At 35.5% G+C, this 19,898-nt stretch overlaps 1 protein-coding gene across 2 annotated transcripts in view; it reads left to right on the top strand.

Moving 5' to 3' along the window:
* Positions 1-19,898, top strand: part of Stag1 (STAG1 cohesin complex component) — a 305,897-nt gene that overhangs the window by 184,321 nt on the left and 101,678 nt on the right. For both annotated transcript variants that reach the window (XM_075964871.1, XM_075964872.1), the window contains exon 10: positions 16,518-16,641. In XM_075964871.1, coding sequence (XP_075820986.1) covers positions 16,518-16,641 — 124 coding nt within the window. The remainder of the gene's footprint in view (positions 1-16,517; positions 16,642-19,898) is intronic.

The raw sequence follows: 19,898 nt of genomic DNA, 5'->3' as shown, positions 1-19,898 counted from the left end.
TGAATGTCACCACATTAGAAATTTTTTAGTGTAGTTCTTTAACTGTCTTGTTTAGGAGTAACTCTCACCCGTCACATACTTGCCACAGTCTGTCAGCCACTAGGCTTTACATTTTCTGCTGTTCACTGCAAAGAGAGACTTTTATGATTAAGGCTAAGAAAGTAATATTTGTATGTAGCTATAAATATTTAGATGGCAGCTTAACACTGTATCCATCTTGCAAAGCATTTTTAGCTTCCCCCGAGAACCTATGACATTGCCTGGTTTTTTGACCAGGTTTACAGTATCAGAAATAGATCCTCTTATGTGGAGCAGGCCTCAAATTCAGAAACTGGTTGGTTACCCATATATCAGTAATGCCTTTAGTGGTACTGTAATTTGTAGGATTCATAGCTGGTTTAGGCTATTGATTTTTCCCTCCATCACCTATCTCTTGCCTCTGATTCTTCTTTTGGATCCCCAGCTATGGTAGCCTTTATAGTACCTTCCAGGACTGTGAAAACTATCTAGTAGGGAGAAAACTTCCAGTTCAGTTCCATCTTGACTTCTCCTTTTATTACAATTATAACTGTACACAGTGTCCTGCAAATAGAGTCTTAATTGTTGACTTAGTCCAGCATTATCAAACGTATTGCTTTGACCCCTCAGTCCTGCCTCTCCAGCAACCGCTAGAGAGATACTTCACAGTTGACACTGAAAGTTTTGTTTAGTGACTATCTTTGTTTCTAGATTGGGACTTCAACCCATGTAGAGTGCCTCCCTTTAAACTCTCATTTATGTTTTTTAATTGGTTACCAGACGATATATTTCCATCTGGCTTTTGTTTAATGTCCCCTTGATTTTGGTTAATCCTCCCCCATCTTATCTTTTGCATCCTCCCTGTTTAAGACTTTCTTCTCCCTGTATGCTCCTTACCATTTTCTCTTTACCTGTGTCCTTTCCCCACTCTCTTAAAACTCTTCCTCTCCTTCTCCAGTGCTCCCTTTTACTCTTGCTAATCAAAGGCACTGCAGAGTTAAAGTGTCAAGGCTAGTCTATACCTCTAATAAACAAAATGTGGTGTGTTTGTGCTTTCGGGCCTGGGTTGCCTACCACAATCAGTATATTTTTCTTTCTGGTTATGTTGATTCATCACATATTTTATAATTTATATACCATAAATTCTGCTATGTCCATGTACCATGTTTTTGCTATCTATTCATCAATTGGTGGACATCTCTGCCAATATTTTTTTTTAAATTAGAAACAGAAATACCTTATGACCTAACCATATCACTACTTTGATATTTACCCAAAGGAGTTTATACTGTTTCTGCAATAGCTTTTTTTTTTTAAATTATCCTTTTATTGATTTGAGGGGATAATGTTTTTTAACTGCTTGCTTCTGCTCAGAATTTGTTTCTATTAATGCTGATTTTTGGCACATCGTTGTTTTGCTTTCCTTTTTTCTCTTTGTTTGTCTCTCTCTCTCGATTTCTGTTCTTTTTGTTTTAAGCCTGGTCTCGGTGTTCAGCCCAAGGTTACTGACTTATTTACAGTCCTCCTGCCTCGACCCCCACATGGTGAAATTATAGGCATGATCACAATACCCAGCTTTATTTTTGAATTTTTATTCACTCTTTAAGTTATTTGAGATTTTTCTTATGTAATTGTTTATTGCTGTTAAGATTTCTTCTCCTGTTGCTTTTCCTATATTTCTGTAGATTATTTTAGTATAGTTTTTTTTCATATTTAACTTTTTCAGTTACTTTCTACTTCCTTCATTTTTTGATTGTTTGGAACAATATTGTATGTTTCATGTTTTCTACTTTCTAAAGTTTATGTTGCCATTATTGATTTTTCATTGTTGAAAATTTGTGATACATGCTATGAGTTCACTGGGTGTTTCTTATTTTCAGTTTTTTCATACTTGTTTTATGACTTTACTGTATGTTTTATTGGACTGCTGAAGGGATAAGAATATACGTTGGGTAATTGCTTGTGAAATGTTTTACGAATGTTTGTTTGGCCTCTCTGGCTTGTATTATTTCTTCCTTAAAGGGAGCTATGTAATGTTTCCTTTGAACATTAAGGTCCTCAGCTATTACTATATTAATGTCTATTTTGCCTTTAATTATTATAATAATGTTTGTTTTAAATGTTTTAAATGTAATTACTTATAGTAGTGGTGGTTATACAGACATTTATAAATTATTTTGCCTTACTGAAGTGGTCCCTTTATTATTAGGAAATTAACATCTTTCTCTTTATAATTTTGAACTCATCATCTGTCTCCTGATCAAAGTATAGCTACTATTGTTTTCTTGTAGTTTCTATTGTCATGGTATGTTGCTTTCTTTCTTTAGCTTCAGTTTCGTGATGTTACTGTTACAGGGCTTGTTTTTTTTTATAGTCATTATACATTGAGGGGTTACTTTTGTGTTGTTTTAATATATTCAGCCAGTTTTGTCTTCCACTTAGAAAGTTAAATCCATTTACACTTACGGTTTTGGTAAGACAATTTCCTGTCCTGTTGTGTTAGTCTTTTTCTCTTTTGTATGTTCTTGGTTCATTTTTTTTTCCTGTCTTGTCTTCTGATATTATTTTCTTTTCTTTTTCCTATTTCCGCTCTACTCTAAACTTTTTAGGTTCATATGTTTTCATAGTAGTAATTATATCTTTATCTCCAGTGTTAGTGTTCACATCAGTATTTAGTTTTATAGCTAGTCTGGTAGAGATAGGTTTCTGTTATTTGCTTATCTTTGAAAACTTTTATCTATCTCTTATTTCTAAATGATACCTTTACTAAGTGTATTTGTGTTGATTCGCAGCTGCTTGCTTGCTTACTTTACTGGTTGTTGGGAATTTTGAATTTATCATTTCATTCTTTCATTACATGTGATCTTTTTGAGAGATTCTTATCTACTAGTGAATCTCGTACAAGCCAGGTGATGATTTTTCTCTTGATACTTTTAGAGATTTTTTGTTTAGGATTTATTTTTATTTATGTGTATGAGTATGGTACCGACATAGGCCAGGAGAGGGTATTTGCATTCCTTCGACCAGAGTTATAGGCAGTTGTGAGCCACCTAGTGTGACTGCTGGAAATTGGACTCAGGTCGTCTAAAAGAGCAGTATGTGCTCTAAACAACTGAGCTGTCTATTCGGCCTCTAAAAGTTTTCTTTTTCTTGTTATCTTTACACTTGGAATATAATATATCTCTATCAAGGTCTTTTTTTTTTTATCAGTTATATTAGGAGCCATTCTGCTACCTCGGTATATATATCTGTATGGTTCCATGATTTGGAACATTTACAGTAATTATTTTATTCAGTAGGTAGTATGTCTCCTTTTCATTTATGCTTTTGGAATGTTCATAATGTCTTATAAGATTTATTTTTTTCTTAGCTTTTCATTTTATATTAACGTGCACTTTACATATGATTGAAGTCCCTGCATATACTGCCTAAGTTGACTTTCCCTCTGCAACCATCACTTCTCTCCCTTCCTCCCTCCCATACTGTAGAGCCCTCCCTATTCCACAGCTTTTATTTATTTCTACATTCAGCTCAATTTTTTTTAACCTCCCACAAGTACAGTTCTTTTTTGTTTGGTTTCTTTTACTTAACATAATACACTCTGGTTCCATTCATTTTTTGCAATTGAGTTACATTATGATTGTATGCTATATTTTCTGTTAATTTTAATGGAGATTTCACGTTAAGCCAGTTGCTTGTTTTAACTATTGTGTGTCCTGCCACAGTATACATGGATGTGTCTGTCTCTCTGCTTTCCTTAAAATAAAACAAAACAAAACAAGAACACACAGTAGTGCTGCTGGATCTTATGGTAGATCTATTTTCAGTCTTTGAGAATAACTGGATCATATTGTAGAATTATTTTTAGTGTGAGGGAACATCCATACTATATTCACTGTTAGGTGTGTGTTAATTTACGCCCTCATATAAGAGTTTTTCTTTTTCTACATCATTGCCAGCATTTTTATATGGACATATTTTTATAATAGATAATTTTTTTAGGCTGAGATTGTATCTTTTACGATATTTCTAGTTGCTTGATAAGAAAGTTTGTCAGCCTCTTGAATTGTTTCTTTTGAGAACTTTATTTGATATAACCCTATTTATCAGTTTTGCTTTTATGTCCTGTGATTTGGTCAGTTGCAGAGGGTGTCTTATCCCAAAAAACCGTTATCTTTACTAATTTCTTCAGGTATTTCTCCTATTTCTTGTAGTCGTTTTGAAGCTTCTGACTTTAGTTACTTTTAGAAGAATGGGGTCTTTTATTTAGTGTTTTGTAACTTTTCCAGCTTTCCTCTTATCAAAGTATTTCTTCTTCTTTTTTTTTTTTTGTGGTTTTTCGAGACGGGGTTTCTCTGTGGCTTTGGAGCCTGTCCTGGAACTAGCTCTGTAGACCAGGCTGGTCTCGAACTCACAGAGATCCGCCTGCCTCTGCCTCCTGAGTCCTGGGATTAAAGGTGTGCACCACCACCGCCTAGCCCTAATTAGTTCTTTTTTTTTTCTTTATATATATATATTTTTATTGAAAAAAATTTCCGCTTCCTCCCCACCTCCCATTTCCCTCCCTCTCCCTCCACTCCTCTCCCCCCTTTCTTCTCCCCAACGCTCTCCTCTCCAAAGAGCAGTCAAGGTTCTTTGCCCTGTGGGAAATCCAAGGTCCCCCCCACACACACACACACACACATCCAGTGCCTATGTCCTTGGCTTCTCATCAGCTCTCATTATCCGCCTTGTTCAGAGAGTCCGGTTTTATCCCATGCTTTTTCATTCCCAGTCCAGCTGGCCTTGGTGAGCTCGCAATAGATCAGTCCCTCTGTCTCAGTGGGTGGGTGCACCCCTTGCGGTTCTGACTTCCTTGCTCAAGTTCTCCCTCCTTCTCCTCAGACTCCAAAACTACAGAGAAAAAAGAACTAACTAGAAAGGCTTAATAGAGCAGTGGGTGCTGATTGCTTAGCTCACGTCTTTGTGTTGTCATTTATCAGTATTCTCCGATTCTTGGCACTGTCCCTTCTGCACTCTAGCATTTCAACTCAAAAAATCTAGTGAAGTAACTTCTTTTCTCTTGAATAAAAGAGCGATCATATTTATCACATCTAATTTTTCCCGTCTTGTACTGATTATAATCTCAAGACAATGTTGATGAAGTGTTAAGTAGAAAATTTTTGCCTTTTTGCCTTGTTCCCTATATAAATATTATTTTCTGTACATATCAAAAATATAGTCAGGCAGGTACATTTCGACTAAGATTATAAATACTGCCAGAGATTTTGAGAAAAAGGAACTCATAACATTATTGATGAGAATGTAAATTAGTGTGGTTTATAAAAAACAGTGTGCAGGTTCCACAATCACTTCAATTATTATTATTGTCCAGACTGTGTTAGCACTCACAGAGATCCTCCTGCCTATACATCTTCCTTGTTGCTGGGAATGAAGGCATGGGCCTCAGCCACAGAGAATATTTTCCTTAAATATATGTTTTGCTCAAATCCACCTCCTCTTAGATCCATTCCATACCTTTCTACTTCTCTTTTCAAAAAGTAATTTACTCAGTCCAGTTTGTGCTGCCAATAAAGCCATCCACTGGAGTGTTGTCTACCTGCCAGGGACCACATCCTTAATGAAAACAGTCTCCTTTCCCCAGGAGCCAGCAACTGTCAATAGTTACTGCCTAGGGCTGGGATCTTGCAGCGTACTTGATGTGTCTGATGTAGTTTCTCCTGCAGTCAATCACAGCTGCTGTGAGTTAATGGTTGCAGCTTGCTGTTAGGCCGAGAAGACACCAGTTGTGCCTTCATGGATCTTTGACTTTTAAAATCTTTCTGCCTTTCATTTTCATGAAGATCCCAGAGATGTCGAGTGAGGGGATGTGATATAAATATTCCATTTATGGCTGAGCCTACACGGTTTTCTCTTTTTTGTTGATGTATTGTGTTGTGTTGTTTTGTTTTGTTTTTCAAGACAGGGTTTCTCTGTGTAGCTTTGGAGCTTGACCTGGAACTTGCTCAGTAGACCAGGCTGCCCTCAAACTCCCAGAAATCTGCCTGCCTCTACCTCCCGAGTGCTGGGATTAAAGGCCTCTGCAACTGCTGCCCAGGTGCCTTCTTTTTATGCAGTCCAGAACCCAAGTACAGGGAATGGTACTGCTCTGTTAGGGTGAATCTTCCCAAAGTAGTTAATCTAATCAAAGTAATCCTTTACACATATGCTAAAAGTCAAATTAACAAGCTACAGAAAGACAAGTACTGTGCTCATATTTAGAATTGATTTAAGTATCAATGTCATAAAAGTAGAGGAAATATTTATTATTACCAGGTGGTCAGAGTAGCAAAGAGTTAAAGGTGGAGAACAGGCTGTGTTCTATGGTACAGTTTAAAAGAATGACTAGGTCTTGGTATTCTCTTGCATAGTGGAATGAGTGTAGTTAACAGTAGTATGCTTGAAAATATCCATCCACCCCCCAGAGAGTGAGTCAGTCTGTCTTCCTTCCTTCCTTCTTTCCTTCCTTCTTTCCTTCCTTCTTTCCTTCCTTCTTTCCTTCCTTCTTTCCTTCCTTCTTTCCTTCCTTCTTTCCTTCCTTCCTTCCTTCCTTCCTTCCTTCCTTCCTTCCTTCCTTCCTTCCTTCCTTCCTTCCTTCCTTCCTCACTGTTTTATTATAAAGGGTATGACAGAGGACCCACAAGAATCAGAGCATAAGGGGAGGTAGGCAGGAAGGTTGTGAAAGATAGGGATGAGGAAAGTCTTTTGACCTAAGTAAAGACAGGTCTGAGAATGCCTAAAACAGAGAGGTTAGCCAGGCTTAGTTTCAAATATTTATTGTAGGAAGTTCAAGGCCCTCCCCCCTACATCCAGGCCTAGGAAGCTGTGCATCCAAATAGAGTAGGGTTCCAAAAAGCCTGTACATGCATTAGAAACAAGTCCCAGTGCCTTGGACTTCCCACAGGGCAGGGTTCCCTGCCCTCTCTTAAGCAGGGAGGGGGAGGGGGAGAGCGGGAGGGGAATGGTGGGGAGGGGAGGAAGTGTACATTTTTGAATGGAAAAATAAAATAAAAAATATTTATTGTAAAGAAGAGAAATTGTGGTTTATGGAACCTGCCTATGGAGATAATTGTGGTATCAATCCGCAGCCTTCCAATCTAGTACAATGTGCAAGGACTCTTATAAGACAAGTATTTCTTAGAAAGCTCAGGCTGGCCTTAAGTTAGTAATCTGCCTGCATCAACCTTCAAATTACAGGTGTATACCACTGTGCCTAGTCTTAGTGTTCTTACAAATAAGGAATAAGTATTAAGGTAATGGGTATGTCAGTTACCCTGATATAATTATAATTATTATACATACTGAAAATTATGTCAAACAGGTAGATAATCATTATATCAATCAAAATAAATCTACAAATGAAAAGATGGGCTAGTATGTTATTAACTATAAGTTTTATATTTTATATATTCTCCTTTAATGCTTTGTGTTTTCACTTATCTTTGCAACATTAAAAATAAAATGTCTATCTTTAATAAAACTCAGATTAATATCAGTGATAGAGCACCTGCTTTGCATATATAAGTCTTTGGCTTCAATACACAGTCCTTCATATAGTAAACAAACAAAAAAACTTTGTATTCTATCTTAGTGTTTTGACCCTTGTACTGATTATTTCAGTTGTATTATTGTTTTCTTGCAGGCTAGCCAAACCTATGGTCTTTTTTTGTTTTGTGTTTTATAGGCTTTATTCTTATTTACAGATCTTTTGTATGCATATGAATATGTATGTAGTATCTGGATTCCAATCATATCTGCATCTTCTAGATCACAGCTGATGGTATTCTTGCATTCCATGACTACAGATGTTTGAAGGAATTATTTTATATCAAAATGTTACTGACTTCAATTTTTTAATCCCAGATTAGTCAAGTTTGTTTTTCATGGCTCAGATGGGAAGTAGAATTTTTTTACTTGGCTCTGTCATTTCCAATTTTGTCTTTTGATGTGGAATCTAGATGAAAGTTTTTGGTTTTTGTAGTCCTTTGAAAGGATAGATCCACTGTCTCTGATTTGTCTGTTACAACCAAAGGAGTTTGTTTGTTGTCTGTTTTCTTGAAGCGATTGTAGTTAATTTACTTTTTAGTTTGGCTGCCTTTTAGAGTTTTGTATATTTCTTTTTCTTTATCAATAGGTTTGTTTTTCTATTATGATACAATTTATTATCATTTTCTTCCTCTTGATTTTTTTCTCATCAATGGTCTTTAGGATATTGTACATGTTTGTAACTTCTTAAACATATGAACTTTGTCATAGTAATCGTTTTTATGTTCTGCATTGTTTTATATTATATATGATTTCTTTTTGTTTGGATTGAGTTGTGGGGTTTTTCCCTTTATTTCAGTAATTTTCTTCTTTTCTTTTTTTTTCATGCCTCACTTTATCTAATTATTGTTTTTTGCTTACCTATGCTGGATACTTTTATATTCTTTCATATATTATTCTCTTTATGGAAATCAGTTATTAAATTTTTAAGGTTTGCCAAGAACAATAGTAGAATTTAGTCTGTGACTAATTTCCCCCCAGTGTTCAAGTAATACTGTGTATAATTTGTTGGATTACCCAAGCCCAAAGTATTCCTAGCTCTGTGTTTGCACCAAGAATTATTGTCTTTGGTCATCTATTCTTTATCTAAGAGTGGTTTTCACATGTACAGACCTTTAGTTTCAGCTCACAGTGCTTGCTACCTAGAAGTATAAATAAGTGTCTTCACTTGCCTTGAGATTATTGGTTATTTGAATAGAAATCTAGTATCTTTTTTTTCACATTCCAAAGTAAAAAGAAATAGATGTCCGTTTTGACCCTGTCATATTTGCCTATTTTCTTTTTGAGGTTGTGTTTTTTATTTTTGAGGCAGAACCTTGCTTAGAACTGCCTTGGAACTCAACCCAGAATGGCATTTGATCTTTCTGCTTCAGCCTCTATAATTAAATTAACTAATTGCTATAATTAAAGGAGTACATCATTATGTCTGTGTTTCTTAATGGACTCTTCAGACAAAATCACATAGATTTTCTAAATGTTGTCACTTTTTTTTAAAAAAATGTATAATGCAACAAAAACAAAATGTAACATAATTTCACTTTTATGAACCTATTGCTTTTTTTTCCTGGAAATTTACCACAGAGATAGGAAAACATTCTACTACATAGCTACGTCCACAGTCCTAAACATGACATTAGAATGTATTTAAAATAATTGGTATGCATTATGTAATAAAAGTTAAACTTAGTTATGAAAGAGGTTTTGTGTTTTCTGGGTATATACAGTGCCTTCTCTCAGAAGCTTATGGTAACTTCTGTTAGGATTTTGCACACTGTGATGTCTTTTAACAACATTAAGCCTTCTTTCTACTTTAAATTTTATTTAAAAGTCTGTTAGTCATCTTCTGTAGTCTAAATTTCTTATTCATGGTATAATAAAAGACAATAAGGTGATCTTTTTTTCAGCAACCTGATTAGATTTTTATTTCACTTGATTTCTTTTTATCACATACACACACAAAACTTCTACTGTCACGTTATTTTAGAACAATAAAATTTGAGCAAAATTTTACAAATAATTATTTGAGATAGGAATTCATTTTATTCTGCAATTCATATTGTAGACTTTTTTGTCATAAAGAATTATTTGTTTTAGATCTCTTGAGATTTTGTCTATGTGAGCCCTACTGACATCTACTGATACTTCCACTTTATAGATAAGAGTTTCCTCAAACTTTGTTTTGCAGTCATTTGAATTTCATCTAATTACTGGGAAAAACTGTTACCAAAATACTGCAAGAAATATTTTGTTAAAATCAGCTAGAGTTCATTTTCATTTATTGTAAGTAGAAAATAACTAAAATCCCATTTGTCAAAAAGTAATCCAAAATGCAGATATTGAAGGCTCATTTGTTAATGAGTGTTAAACACTCAGATTGACAATACAGTTAGTTAATTAGGTGAGTTTTTCTCCATAGAACTCTCCATAGTCATTTTACACCTTAAAATAAGGTAAACACAAAAGATTTAATGTGTGTTAATTAGACCAGAATTACCCTTTTGTATGAGTTTTTCTTTGTTTAATTTTTCAAGTAGAGTTTATTCTGAATTCACTTTAGCTATTTATTTTAAGGCCTCAGTGCCAAAATTCTATAAAAATTTGTATTGTCTTACAATTTTTTCTTCATGACTCAACTTTTTTGCTCTAGTTTAATATTTGCTCTATTGCTGTCATATCTGGAGCTATCCTCTACTCTGAATGGCATGGATATTTTAGGTAGATTGTACAAAGTAACTTTAATATGAAAACTAAGGACTCTGGAAAATATCTTTATATCAAGTTGTAATCAACAGAATAGTTAGAAACAACTGTTGGCACCATTTATACCCTACCTTCTAAAGTACAGTATTAATTCCTAGGGGACAGGAAAGTGATGTCTATTAGTAGGATTCTTTCTGTGCTAGATAGTTTAATGTCAACTTGACAGAAGTTTAGAGTCATTTGGGAAGAGAAATCTTAATTGAGAAATGTCTCTGTAGAGTACCCCATAGGGCATTTTTTTGTTAGATGATTGAGGTAGGCAAGCCAGACCCACAGGGGACTCTGTCACCCCTTGGTGGTCCTGAGTTACATAAGAAAACAGGCAGAGCAGACCAGTAAGCAACATTTTTTTTCACGGTCTCTTTATCAGGTCCTGCCCTGATTTCCTTGGACTGTTATGAACTATAAGGTAAAATAAGCCCTTTCCTCCACAAGTTGCTATTGGTCAGTGCTTTATCACATCAGTATATTTAATTAGAGTACCACTGATGATACTATCATGGGAATCACCAAAAAATGTAGGTGTCGATGCATTTGAATTTTGTCAACTGAAAAGAACTGTAGGAGGACCGCCCGCTTGTTCTTCTACGCGACACAGCTTGCTTGGCCCATTAGCTCTAGTTTCTTATTGGCTAATTCTTACGTCTTAATTTAACTCATTTCTATTAATCTGTGTATCGCCGCGTGGCAGTGGCTTATCGGGTGAAATTCCCAGCATCTGTATCCGGCAGATCCATGGCATCTCTCGAACTCTGCCTCCCTTCTCCCAGCATGCCATTTAGTTTTCCCCACCTACTTAAGTTCTGCCCTTTCAACTGGCCAAGGCAGTTTCTTTATTCATTAACCAATGAAAGGAACACATGGAAAGAAGGAACTCCCACACCATTTCCCCTTTTCTGTTTAAACAAAAAGGAAGATTTTAACTTTAACATGTAATATTACATATAACAAAATAGGTATCAAGCAAGAATTACAGTTACAATATTTCTGTTTACTTTATCTTTTATTATAACTAAGGAAAACTATAACTATTATCTATTCTTCAACTCCATCAAAGACTCCAGAAGAATATAATATTACTTAAGTAAAAAGGAAATGCATTGTAAGCAGCTTTCAAAACTCTAGAAATGACATAGACATCTTGCTGCCTGGTCAGTCACGCAAAGTTTTCTATACCTTTGGGGCATCCATCTTTGGCCTTCGGGTCCATAGTATCCAGCAGACTTTTTCACGAAGGAGGAGATTTTAAAGACAGTTCAGTCACTTTCTTCTGTATCCTGCAGAATGTCTCACATTGTTTTTCATGAATCAGGAACCCCAAAGGATCATCTCAACCTTTAGGCAAGTTCAGCAGTCATTTTTCTGCGGGTACTGCATGTTCAGTTCAGCAGTTCAGGCAAGAGCAGTTTCTTGCCCAAATGGATAAGGAGCCTCTTCAATACCCATCTTCTTCTCAAAGTTATTCGTGCTGCTAGGAGATGTGTCTCACTGTTAGGAAAAGTCCTAGTTTCTTAAAACATTTTAAATGTCATATTCTGTAATCTTTGAAAGATAAAAAGAATGCCTATCCATCTGAAATATATCTATGCACATCTAGAAAATCTTACTAACGACTACAAAGCTTGATTATTATAGATGATTATCTATTAACCTGTATTTCTTAATTATATGTTACATTTTTAAATGAGCTACACAATCACTATACCTTAATCAAGATCAGAAATACATATAACAAAATTGACCTTAAATTTGTATCAATAAACCAAGATCCATATCAATGCAAATCTCTCTAGCATATCCCCCTTTAAATGGTATAAACAATATTTGGGAATATGGGTGTAGTTTTTCCCATACTGCTTCCTGCTGATTGCTGTGGGAAATATGGCAGTGCCTACTTGCCCCACCGATTCCAGCATGGCAGAGCTGCTTGTGCCTCTCATTCACACACACCACCCCACTTCCAAGCACACAGCCCGTCCAAGTTGCCATCAAGCAAGCCACAGCAATCTGCTCACAAATCCCATCCAAATACTTGTTTTCACAAAATATCCAGAGTTCTTGCGGGCAGCATATCCCAGAAAGCCCACATTTTAAAATGGTATGGCTTTTTTTCTGCTGCTGAGTCAGTAAAATCTTTCCTAAAGGAGCTGTGGCATGCCACCAGCAAACAGCAAAAAGCTGTGTTAAACTCTGTATTTACTTCTTAAATTCCTTTTCAATCTTTCTCAGGTTTTACATGAATTTAACTAGCACACATTGGAGGGCCCGCTTGTACGTCCCGGCCTCTCAGCTAGCTTAGCCCCAAAATAACCACACAGAAAGCTGTATTAATTAAATCACTGCTTGGCTCATTAGCTCTAGTTTCTTATTGGCTAATTCTTACATCTTAATTTAACCCATTTCTATTAATCTGTGTATCACATGGCAGTAGCTTACCAGATAAAATTCCCAGCATCTCTCTGGCGGATCTTGAACTCTGCCCCCTTTTTCCCAGCATGCCACTTAGTTTTCCCCGCCTACCTAAGTTCTGTTCTATCAACAGGCCAAGGCATTGTCTTTATTCATTAACCAATGAAAGCAACACATAGACAAAAGGACCTTCCACACCAAAGAACTGATACTTAGACCCAACACCTAGACGGCTAGTTATTATTTGATGACTATAAACCTTAAATATTAATTAAAATATCAAATCTTGCTAAACTCAGTCATTGTAAAGCAGCTATTACTATGTCATAGTTTTTATTTATTAGGAATTAGGAAGTGACCTAGCTAGCTGTTTCTGGTTACTAGATTGGACATACATAACAATAGCATAACTGTGCATTTAACAAAGCTAGAAGATATTATTTTGCAATAGCTGTAGTGCTTTATTCTTCTGGGAATGAAGCAACAGTATTGTGACACTGAACTATTCTAGGATACCTGGTAAGAACCTTTCATGAAAATCTAAAGAAGCCTTTCACTTTTAACAAATAAAAGGAAAACAAGGGAGGAAAGAGGAAGAGAATATGGTAGGAGAAAGAGGAAGAGAATAGGGTAGTCAGAAGAAGAAGAAAAGATGAAGAAGGATTTTGAATTTTTTGCCTTAATAACATGATAAATAGTTGAAATCTGTGCACAGTCCGATTTAAATCTTACCCAATACATATATCTACTCAAACGTCACACGTTACCTCACTAATGTTTACAATTTAACTTTTCAGTTTATCAGTCAAATTGGATTTAACTTAAAAATCACAAGACATTGTTCAAAGCTACATTCCTCTGGTTAAATTTGGAAAATCTTTTTTAAGATAGCTTAACTAAACATAAGTGGTGGTGGAAAGCCTCAATTGCTCATTTCATGGATCTCCCCATAGGGCTCCCTGAATGCTTTCTTTTTTGACTTGGTTTCTAGAATCAAAACGTAACCATTTTGATCATTCTTATCACTGATGAGTTACGTAGGATACCCATACTCAAGAAAAGGTAAACAAATGTTCACCAGAGAGACTTTGTAGACTGACAGATTTTTGGATGTACTTTGAAATCACCACAGAAGGACGAGGGAATGGCTCATTATATATGAGAGTTTGGTACACAAGCCTGAGGGCCTGAATTTATTTCCAGAACTTTCTGGTGGAGCAGGGAGAACAAACAAACAGAAAAAAAAAATGTTTGACTAAACTTGAGAGACTGAGGCAGAAGTATTGTTATGAGTTTGAGAACCATAGAATAAGAACACAAGGAGACATTGCCTAAAAAGGACAGACAAATAATTTATCTGAGAGTGCTGACACATACCTATAATCCTAGAACTCAATGTTGCAGGAATATTGGAAAAAATAAATAAGTGCCTTAATGCTAAGTTACAGCTGAGTTTTACTTCTAATTTTAATGACAAGTTTGTCTTGTTTTTGTTTGGTTTGATTCTCTTTTTGTTTTTTTTGTTTGTTTGTTTGTTTTTTTGATACGAGTTTTTTCTGTGTAACAGTTCCGGCTGTCTGGAAACTTACTTTGTAGATCATACTGGCCTTAAATAATAGAGATCTGTCTGTCTCTGCCTCCCAAGTGCTGGTTTAAAGATGTATGTTTCCATCACCAGGCTTGAGAAGTATATTTTGCTAAGTTAATTTTTTTTAAAAATTAAATTAAACATATGTTAAACGAGAAAACTTAAAATTTAACTGAACTCCAAAAGATTAAATATTTTATACATACATACATATACACACACAGAGGTTTTTTTTTTTAATTTTATTTATTTATTATGTATACAATATTCTTTCTGTGTGTGCACCTGCAGGCCAGAAGAGGGCACCAGACCTCATTACAGATGGTTGTGAGCCACCATGTGGTTGCCGGGAATTGAACTCAGGGACTTTGGGAGAGCAGGCAATGCTCTTACCCTCTGAGCCATCTCTCCAGCCCCACACAGAGGTTTTTTGTGGTTGTTTGTTTTAGTTTAGACAGTGTCTCTATTTAGACCTGGCTACCCTAGTATTACTATGTAGATTAGGCTGGCCTCAAACTTAGAGATCCACTTTCCTCTGCTTGTTGCTTGCTGAGATTAAAGGCGTGCACCGCTACACCCCACTCATATATTTTTTTAAGTTAGGGCTAATAACCTGGTGAGAAAAAAGATAAAATTAAAACTTTTTTGAGAAATTACCTTGGAGTAGGAAAATCATCCCATAACAACCACACTGAATGTGTATCCTGAGGGTAATGGGTAGAATTCTGAAGCGTGTGGATTTTCTGCCACTTTCACATTATAACTAGAGTGGGTGATTCTCCATTGGTCACCCTAAAACAGTCTAAAGCACAGCCTAAAACTAATGATGAAAGAGCTGTGATTTGAATGAAGTAGTAAAATGAGTTTTATAGAAGTACAAGCTAAACTACAGATTTCCTTAATTCTCAATAAATATCTCAAAGGCTTTTGGTTTTTTAAATTATTTTAGATTTTCATTGTGTTGGGGCATGTGCAGTACCCATAAATGCCAGAAGGAGGCCCAATCTCCTGGAGCTTATACAGTTGCAGATGATTCAAAAACTCCTGGTAAATGCTAGAAGTCAAACCAGGATGCTCTGGAAAAGCAGATGGTACCATGTCTTCAGTTATAATGCATTTCCAAATACTTGGCTTCTACATGATCTTGCCTTGTTAAATATGTAAACTAGTTTTGGCAGCCATAAAAATTAATTTTTATTAAATTCATTAAAAGTTATGTAAGCTGGTGGTGGTACACACCTTTCATCTCAGTACTAGAGAGGCAGAGGTTGTGGCTGTTTCTCAGTTCAAGGCCAGTCAGGTCCACAGAGAGAGTTCCAGGACAATCAAGGCTACACAAAGAAACTCTGTCTCAAAAAACAAAAACAAACTAATGTAAGACAAACAAAAAAAAACAGCAACAAAAAAGGATTGTGCAAGCATACATTGTATGTTTGTTTTCTCAGACGATTTGACAGTAGTTGTGATACTCTCAGAAATCTCTAACTGTCATTGCCTGAATTAGTGCCAAACAAATATGGTGGGCTTTATGACACTTGTAGTTAATAATTTCTATTTTCATAAAAACTTAATTGAACAAGATATTTATGTTGGAGATCTTTGGCAATACAGGTATAAAACAGTATTCATAAAGTTTATGTTGGACTGGTGGTGCCTCATTGGATAAAGGCACTTGATGCCAAACCTGCCAACCTGAGTTCAGTCCCTGGGACCTATATGTCAGAGTGAGAAAACTAATGCCTATATGTTGTCCTCTGGCCTCCACACTCGTGCCATGGAATATGTGTGACCTCTCTAAAAGTAAAGTAAATTGGTGCAGTCTATAAATTTATTAGGAAGTATTTATATTGGACTGGGAATGGAACCCAGTTAATACAGAGCTTTTCTGGCATTCACAATGCCCTAGGTTTAATCTCAAGCCCTGAGTAAAACTACATGTGATCACAAATTTGCTTGTAATCCCTGCACTTGAAAGGTGAAGGTATAAGGGTCAGCGATTCATGTTCGTCCTCAGCTACACAGTAATTTTAAGTCTAAACTTCTTACATACCCTGTCATAACAAAGGAAATAATATAATTTATATTTTTTGAAAATTAGTTGGAATACATTTTAGGTCTCTGTATAATTCAGAGGTTTGTCTTCCTCTTCCCCATCCAGTGATGCAATTGCTGAGATTCGAGCCATTTGTATCGAAGAAATTGGAGTATGGATGAAAATGTATAGTGATGCCTTCCTAAATGACAGTTACCTGAAATATGTAGGATGGACTCTTCATGATAGGGTAAGTTGGTATCTTCTAATTTTGGTGGAAGAAGTATTTGTCTCCATACTTATTTGATTGCATGCCAGCAATGAAAATGGCAGTATCTTATTTTTTTTAATATTTATTATGGATACAATATTCTGTTTACATATATGCCTGCAGGCTAGAAGAGGACACCAGACCTCATTACAGATGGTTGTGAGCCACCATGTGGTTGCTGGGAATCAAACTCGGGTCCTTTGGAAGAGCATGCAATGCTCTTAACCGCTGAGCCATCTCTCCAGCCCCAGTATCTTATTTTTTAAGAGCTATAATAATATAAAATTTAAGATACTACAAATAACTATTGATAACCATTATGAAATTTAAGACAGTATTTTATGTGTCTCCTTTGGATGCAATGCTATCTTGAATTATCTTTGAGGTCCTGGTTTATCTGTACTAATAAGAGAATACATGCATTATCTCTAAAACGGTAATAGTCTCCTTCTAATCAAAGGTCAAAGATGATTAGTTGTAATAAAAATTAAGTAGCTTTCATGTTCAGGATTTTGTTGGGTCATGACTTTTTAAGTCAGTTAAATCAGATTTGTTGGCACTCTTGAGTTAACTAAGCCTAGTTTATATTGATCCATCTCCAGCTTTTAGGAAAAAGATCAAGATTTAAAAGAAATCCTATGTAATTGAATCCTACATGAGAAATCCCCAAAATAAGTTTGTTTTAGATTGTTCTATTTTTTAACTGTTTAACAGCTATTGGAATATTTTTAAAATAGTACATTTGTAGGTAAATGGAGAAATCTTGTAATGATAGTAGAAGGCTTGTTTTCTGTATCTTATGCATGTCAGTATTTACTATAAAAATACATGATAAATGAGTAGTGCTGGTAAGATGGCTCCGCACGTAAATATACTGCACTTGACCTTGGCAACCTGAGTTCAGTCCCTGGGAGGTGGAAGGAGAGAGCCAATCATAAAGTTGTACTGTGGCTCCACACATATGCTCACACATACATATCACACATGCGCATGTATAGACACAAATTAATAATAAATGCATTAAAAGTTTTAGTATTATCAATGTTGAAAATTTTCAATATTGTGGGAATTATCATTTAGAGTTCTGTGGTACATTGTTTTCTGTTAGAAGTCTTGACTGTGTACAGAAATATGATCACAGCTTGTTTACTTAACATACAGATTTTTAGTTGTTAATTAAAAGGTGTTTCTCCCCTCACTCCCATCTCAGTACCACATTCAAAGAATTTTTTTAAGACAAATCTTCTTTGAAAAATATAATCTCAGACTGGATTACCTGTTTATATTTCATTTTTTCATATGTAATCTTGATATGAATTTAAGCCTTTCTATTTCAGCCCACTTTAGATTGGTCTATGAAAATTTTCTAACAATTTGAGAAAATGTAGAATTACACAGTGCCCTCACATGAATGTATTCACATTCTCTCAAAGTAAACAAGTCCGTCATCAATCTTTTTTTTTTTTTAAGAATGAATTTAAACCTTGATGCTTTGATTATTCTCTCACTTCCATCTCAATTCTTTCTCTGGTCCCTCGAGAGTATTTTTCTACATTTATGTAACACTTAACAGTTCTATCTGATTTTATAAATGACAGCCAATTCTGGGAAGATACTAATTTGATGTAAAATAGTCATCATTATTTTAGTTGAATATCTTAGGTTTTTTATTTCATTTTATGTATATGGGTATTTAGCCTGCACTTATCCATTAGCATCATGTGCATACGTGGTGCCCAAGGAGATCAGAATAAATTGTCAGTTCCCCTAGGCCTGTAGTTACTGATGATCCATAAACATCAACTAATATTTATGGATCAACTAATATAAATTAGATATTTTATTGCATATTATTCAGATTTCAGTGAGGGCTTGGTTGTAGTGATCCATTCAAGTGCTTATGGTACTATAATAAAACTTGCTTCAGAGAATAGTGGTGCCTAAACAAGCAAATACCAAAATTAGAATTTTTATTCTAACTAGTTATTTTACAGTTATCTAAGTTATTTCAATAAATATCTCCTAATTTATTTGGTATGACAATCCTGTGGCATACGCTAGACATTTGATAGGTGAAGTACCAAGATTTGGGAAGAGAGTTAAATAATTAAGTAGTTAAGAGTTGTTGGTGGGTGGTGGTGGCGCATGCCTTTAATTCCCACACAGGAGACAGAGGCCAGTGGATCTCTGTGAATTCGAGGCCAGCCTGGTCTACAAGATCTAGTCAGGCTCCAAAGCTACAGAAGATACCCTCTCTCAAAAAACCAAAAGGGGAAAAAAAAGTTGTCACTGAAAGATTTCAGTTCACAAGGTGAAAATAAAACCCTAGTCTATGAAGCTTGATAAAATAATTTTTTTTTGTTAATTTGTTTGATTTGGTTTGGTTTTGGTTTTAGTTTTAAGGCTGTGTTTGGAAAGAAGTTGGCTGTGTTACCTTACATCTGAAGTTTTAACTTTACATATGGAAGACTGTTACTGCTTTTTGCTCATCCATTGTTCTTTTTATTGTGTATGCATAGTACTTTTTTGGCTTTCCTCCTCTCTTGCTATGTGGTATAATGTATCCTATGAGCAGGTTCCATAGTTTCTCCACTGCTTTCCCTTTATCACTGCCACCCTTTACAATTATTGTTCTCTGTCTCTGGTATTGGGACAGAAGACCTGAAAGATGAATGTCCAAGATCAAGCAACCTCCTCTGTTCAGTCCCTAATGAGCATATTTTGAGCACAGCCAGCATGACAAATGGTATCACTTGTAGAAGTGGATAAACAAAAGCTAACATACTGAGGGAAAAAGAGAGACTTGGGAGGGTTCAGACTTTCTTACAGAACCATCTATTCTCTCAGGAAATAATCTGCTAGCATTAAGCTAATAGTGACAGCCTAGCTCTCTACTACCTTCAGTAGTACTATACAGGGGAGCAGATTTCCAATACATGGAACTCTGGAATTAAATCATTATTATAAAATAGTATTTCCAGCTTGCCTCTAATGGTTAGATGATACCTCCTTATCTGTATTGCTCTAGTCTTTTTATCTCGCTCTCTAGGAGCCAAAGTTAGCATTTTATCCATGCTGATATCTTACCGTAGCCTGATGAAGGAAAAAAAAGAGAGAGGGAGTTGTGTAGATCCTGAAAAAGCCTTTCTAGCATTGTCCTTAAAATAGATACATGCCTTGATTGAGAGCAGCTAAAGGCAAGGTTGAAGGAGTTCTGGCTCTCCTATTAAGAAGAC

The sequence above is a fragment of the Microtus pennsylvanicus genome, chromosome 3, assembly GCF_037038515.1.
Source record: "Microtus pennsylvanicus isolate mMicPen1 chromosome 3, mMicPen1.hap1, whole genome shotgun sequence".
NCBI classification, from domain to species: Eukaryota; Metazoa; Chordata; class Mammalia; order Rodentia; family Cricetidae; genus Microtus; species Microtus pennsylvanicus.
This window is presented reverse-complemented; position numbering and strand designations above follow the sequence as displayed.